At 39.2% G+C, this 6,006-nt stretch overlaps 1 protein-coding gene across 1 annotated transcript in view; it reads left to right on the top strand.

Moving 5' to 3' along the window:
• The window catches only part of LOC130048165 (F-box only protein 31-like), a 13,950-nt gene extending 10,334 nt beyond the window's left edge, over positions 1 to 3,616 (top strand). Inside the window, exons 6-9 of the mRNA XM_056144522.1 lie at positions 729 to 847; positions 1,313 to 1,472; positions 1,588 to 1,802; positions 2,953 to 3,616. Of these exons, the coding sequence (XP_056000497.1) occupies positions 729 to 847; positions 1,313 to 1,472; positions 1,588 to 1,802; positions 2,953 to 3,121 (663 nt within the window). The 3' untranslated portion in view covers positions 3,122 to 3,616. The remainder of the gene's footprint in view (positions 1 to 728; positions 848 to 1,312; positions 1,473 to 1,587; positions 1,803 to 2,952) is intronic.
• Positions 3,617 to 6,006: the final 2,390 nt, after the last annotated feature.

Here is a 6,006-nt window from a genome sequence, read left to right as displayed (position 1 = left end):
CTGGGATTACACGGTCCGGTGATCAGGTGCCTGGGATAACCTCTACAGCCTGGGATTACACGGTCCGGTGATCAGGTGCTTGAGGATCACCTCTACAGCCTGGGGTTACACGGTCCAGTGATCAGATGCCTGAGATAACCTCTACAGTCTGAGATTACACGGTCCAGTGATCAGATGCCTGAGGATCACCTCTACAGTCTGAGGTTACACGGTCCAGTGATCAGATGCCTGGGATCACCTCTACAGTCTGAGGTTACACGGTCCGGTGATCAGGTGCCTGGGATAACCTCTACAGTCTGAGGTTACACGGTCCGATGATCATTGCCTGAGGATCACCTCTACAGTCTGAGGTTACACGGTCCGGTGATCACGCTAGTCAATACTGGTAGAGATGATTATCAGGAATTACATGTACGTGGACCAAACGTTGAAGTGGTGGACAGAAATATGGCACATGCTATATTTATTTGAATATGTTATAACACAGAATCTGCGACATTTCAACTGTATTTCAGCATGTATTGCAAGGAAAACGGAAAGATACATAAAGATTTATTTTTTTAAATCAGGGAAACTCTCTTTGACTTAACAATGCATTGTTCCCCATGCCCTGCGTGATGAAGAAGATGAATGAATATAATCTAGTGTAACTGGAATTGCCAGAAAATAAAACAGTGGTTGGAATTGAGACATCACAGTATAATCATGAAATAATGATTTGTTTTAAGAACGTGAATGGTGGACAAGACATAGTGCTATGGATGGAAGAGGAATTGAATTTAGATGGTGCAATGGACATGTACTACAACTGTTACTTCAAGAGGGGCATTGCCTATCTGTCCTCAAGGTAAGACTGGACCAGAGAATACCTATCTGTCCTCAAGGTAAGACTGGACCAAAGAATACCTATCTGTCCGCTAGGTGATATTGGACCATTTAATATCTGTCCGCAAGGTAAGATTGGACCAGTCATTTAAGTAACTCATTGCTGAAAGAAAGACTTTCCCATGCGAAAAAATTGAAAATTAATGAAACTGTTTAAACTCCAACCAAGGAAAAATAATTTCCTTATCCGTAAGCCCCCCCCCCCCCCCTCCCCTTCCTGTATGAGGTTTTCTCGCAGCTGAAGCCACCGATACCTAGTGTTCACAGAGACAAAAATCACTGCACTGGACATAGAATCTCAGGCAAAGCCTTTGGCAAACCAAGACGTGCACTCCACTAAATTCCGACTGTACTACGTCATATATAAGATTTTAGAAATTTGTTTGGATATTCGCTATTAAACAATGCATCTGGTTATGTTTTGAAGGCATCACTATCGATGGACCCCACTTGAGATTCCGAAAGCCAGGATCGATGTTCCCATACAAGCCGGTCTGTTTAAGGGAACATACAGCGCTCATGGAATAGAGATCCTGAGTCTGGCTTACAATGACGAAAAGACGGAGGTCACGGCGACAAAAATTACGGTACTCTAAAGATAGCTTTAAACTTTATCGTTACTTTGACAGAATAAATTGTTGCTTTTGCCCCATTCCTAACAAAACCTACGTTTACCTAATTTTATACCGTTTCACAATACAGGGGGATCCTAATATCCCGGCCACGAAAGTGAGCGTCAAAGCAGATTTAACATCTCCTCTAGTCTTTACATTAGATGAACAAGAACATCTGAGAACTCTTGAAGAGGCATCACAGCCACACACAGAACACCCCCTTCCCGACAGCCAGCCTTTCAAAATACCGGAGGACTGCTATGATCGTGATATTGAGGATATACCGAAAACTTGTTCCTTCAGGTATTTAGAGATTGTGAACAGTTCTGTACAAGGGTTTGATTGCTAGTTTTTACATTGCCATTTTGTGACGTGATCAAGAAAAATACTGCTATAACATTTAACCATCATTTATACAGTTTACACTATCAGTTATGGTTAATACAGAATATAACAATTTCACATAATGTAAGACTTGTCACAGTTTGTTTGGTGGTTTGGTACTTCGTACTGGAATGAGAGTACCAATCCACCAATCGAATGTTTAAGAAGGCTGTTTACTCCAACATAGAGCAAAGGTATATGTATATAGTGTTACATGATTGGTCAAAATCGAGAATGAAATTATTTAGAATTGATTGGAATGAGAAATTATTGCACAAAATCAAGAAATGACGGAAGAAATCATGGTATTGGTATATTTGGTATTTTGTTTGTTTATTGCTTTACATCCCGTTCGAGAATTTTTAATTTTTCATTCTTGTACATCGTTGGATACCCCCGGGTAATCTTGTCTTTTACTCATCTCCCGTGAGCAAACTCGCCGAAAAATCATCGTATGTATTTAATATGCGTGGGTCATTTGATTGGCTGCTGCAGAGTCGCGATGGCAAATCAACCATCAAAGTTTATGTTACATACAATTGTATGTACATGTATGTTCGGCAATGACAAAAACTTTCCCGTTGTTACATGTAACAAATAAATCCACTCACCGGTGCATTTCGCAGTTTGAGAAAGGTACTCCCATGTAATTTTTGACTGGTGTTTGATGCAAGTGACCTGTGATGAGTAAAAAACGAGATCACCCGTGAGTATCCGACGATGTTCTTGTAGAGATTTCTGACATCTTAAAGTATTACAACTTTTGACCTATGCATGACGCTTAGGGCCGTAGCAGTGACTGTTCCGACAGGCGAAGGAACAATCACTTCCTTAATCTCGTTTGAGATTCTGTTCGGCTGAATATTTGGACTGACGCCTTCACTATTTGTGTGAGCAAGTTCATTTTGGTGAGCATGGGCCTCTTGTTCCCGTTCATTTGGAATAAGTTAATTTTTAAATCCCGAAAACCCAGCTCGTATTCGACATTTCAATGTTAAGGACACAAGGGACGGAGCGTAGTTTATATAATTCTGTATAAGTCATGATTATTTAGTTGTTTACTTTTCAGATGTAATGCTAAGGGACAGATTTCAGCTACTGGCTACACGAATCCATCCTTCAGCAGAGGCCACTTCGTGGTCTTTGACGAAAACAGATTTGGAATGGTATGGATTGAACTTCATTCCTTCAGTATTTATGCAAGAGTGGAAGACAAGGATATCAACAATGAAACATAATCAAATAATGAGATCTACTTTCAGTAGTTTCCATTTGTGCACACAATTCACTTCCTAAATTAAAATGAAATACATGTGTATGGTGGAAGTAGAACAATAATTAATTGAAGAGGAAATGAGACCATATCAAACTTGATACAATGTATATAATCTTACATATTGCAGTTAATATCCTGAGAATTTCAGATTCAGCAGTAGGTATCTTGACGAGAGGTAAAATATATCGGTCTTGTTACTATATATATATATATATTATATATAGGTAAAAAGATAAAGATACAAAAAGACTTCTTCGTGTATCTTTTTACCTATATTTTTACCAATCATTGGGTAAAGTTTAATTTTACTTTGATGAAGAGACTGTGTGTATGTGTGTACCATATGAATTATTGTGTTGTTATAAGTGTTGGGTACAATACATATTTATGATCAATGAGGAGATTAAAACCTTGTACCTAAGTATAGTTTTATCTTCGAATTAAATTTGTATCTTTTGTTTGTTTATTTATCTCCATGTTGGTTTACGTCCCTTCGATTGATTGATTGATTGCCGTTTTCCGCCACACACAACAATTTTTCAGTTATCTGGTGGCGCCCAGTTTTTATTGGTGGAAGAGACCACCGACCTTCCGAAAGTAAACTAGGAAACTTTCTCACTTACCGGCGCGAGCGGTATTTGAACCCGCGCCGACCAGAGGTGAGAGGCTGTGTTATTTTGAGCGCGATGCTCTAACCACTCCGCGGTCCTTCGAATGAGACCGCAAAAACCGAGGACCCGTGTCACAGCAGGTGTGGCACGATAAAGATCCTTCCCTGCTCAATGGCCATAAGCGCCGAGCGTAGGCCTAAATTTTGCAGCTCTTCACCGGCAGTGGTAACGTCTCCATATGAGTGAAATACTCTCCAGAGGGACGTTAAACAATAATCAATCAATTAATCTAACCACTCCGCCACGGAGGCCCCCACGTCCCTTCGAGACTCTTTACGGTCCTAAGCTTCACGCAAATTGTACCCCCCAAAAAATGATGTATTAATATTGTTACGCTTACTTGATTTCATTACTATGTTGAGTTTTAAAAGTTACAAAAACAGTGCATCATTTTTAAATTTCGCGGAGGGAGGCGAAGGTATCTAACTTCGCACGGACTCTCGCCTACATGTATTTACCATGTAACTTCGCAATATCGCTCTTTCATCCTCGCCCCGACAACCCTTCTTCCTCACACCGACAACCCAATGGGATGTTGTGGTTATGCATGTAGGGTGTTTTAATTATACCACTCGCCCTTTCTCTCGTATGCCTTTAGGGAAAAAGTACACAAAATGAGGAGGGGTGAAACAGTTCATCATGTGACCTACTATTACCCGATCACGTGACGAAGTTTTCCCCAGTAACGTGAGAAACTATTAAAATTCGGTAACAAAACAATTATTTCATGTCTACTGGGGAAACAGTCAAAACTATATTGCCTCACGGTAGAGGATATTTTAACGGGGGCCACTATCCAATTCCAACAGAAATTAAAGTAAAATATAGATTTGAAAATACCTGACGGAATGAACAAAAACTTCACGCTAGCATACTTTTCATGAAGTACTTACGTGCTTTGCCTTACTAAAACATAATAAACAGAGTGTAATAACATTTCAGTTGTAGCCCAATTGAAATAAGAGGCCCATGGGCCACATTACTCACCTTAGCCCATATTCAAAGATTTTCCCTATATATTTGCATTTAAAACTTTGATCCCTATTGTAGCCTCAACCTACCCCTGGGAGCCATGATTTTAACAAACCTGAATTTGCACTATGTCAGGAAGCTTTCATGTAAATGTAAACTTCTTTAGCCTATTGATTATTAAGATTTTCCCTATATATTTGCATGTAAAATCTGATCCCCTATAGTGGCCCCACCATAGCCCCGGGGACCATGATTATAACAAACTTGAATTTGCACTATCTCAGGAAGCTTTCATGTAAATCTCAGCTTTTCTGGCCCAGTGGTTCTTAAGAGGGAGATTTTTAAAGATTCAATTTCCCTATATATTTGTATGCAAAACTTTGATCCCCTATTGTTGCCCCATCCTACCCCCAGGGATCATCATTTTAACAAACTTGAATCTGCACTATATCAGGAAGCTTTCATATAAATTTCAACTCTTCTGGCCCAGTGGTTCTTGAGAAGATTTTTAAATGACCCCACCCTATTTTTGTGATTATCTCCCCTTTGAACAGGCATGACCCCTCATTTGAACAAACTTGAAAGCCTTTTGCCAAGTTTGGTTGAAATTAGGGCAGTGGTTCTGGAGAAGGAGTCAAAAATGTAAAAAGTTTACAGACAGATAATCAGAAAAGCTCACTTGAGCTGTCAGCTCAGGTGAGCTAAAAATATACAATGTATTTGAATTCAAAATTTAAAGATAAAGGTCACTGATGTAAACTTTGGAAAAATTAAGATTCTGGACTTTGGTCGTGAGCCCCCCAAAAGAGTCTGCATGATCTCACAATTTCAGTTTCCAATCAAAATTCAGAATCACTCCAATAGATTTTGAAAAATACGATTTTTAGACTAAAAAGAAAAAAAAAAGTTTGATCTGTAGATTTAATCTACAGAGTCTCCTGTGAATTGATTTTATTGCACTTGTTTTGAAGTAAAATGGTGGAGGTTACACAATGCGATTTTTAAACTGTAAAAAATTCAATTGGGAACTAATAATGATGAACTGTGAAGGTAAGTTACATATAGTATGGTTTCTGGACTGTACATATTTATAAGAACATGTGAGCTTCAGCCTCTTCACCTAGATATCCTTGTTGTGACCCATACCAATCATTACAGCACACGGAACATCTTCTCTTGGCCTGCTGTAACCATAATACAGGTT

Source organism: Ostrea edulis, chromosome 1 (genome assembly GCF_947568905.1).
Source record: "Ostrea edulis chromosome 1, xbOstEdul1.1, whole genome shotgun sequence".
NCBI classification, from domain to species: Eukaryota; Metazoa; Mollusca; class Bivalvia; order Ostreida; family Ostreidae; genus Ostrea; species Ostrea edulis.
This window is presented reverse-complemented; position numbering and strand designations above follow the sequence as displayed.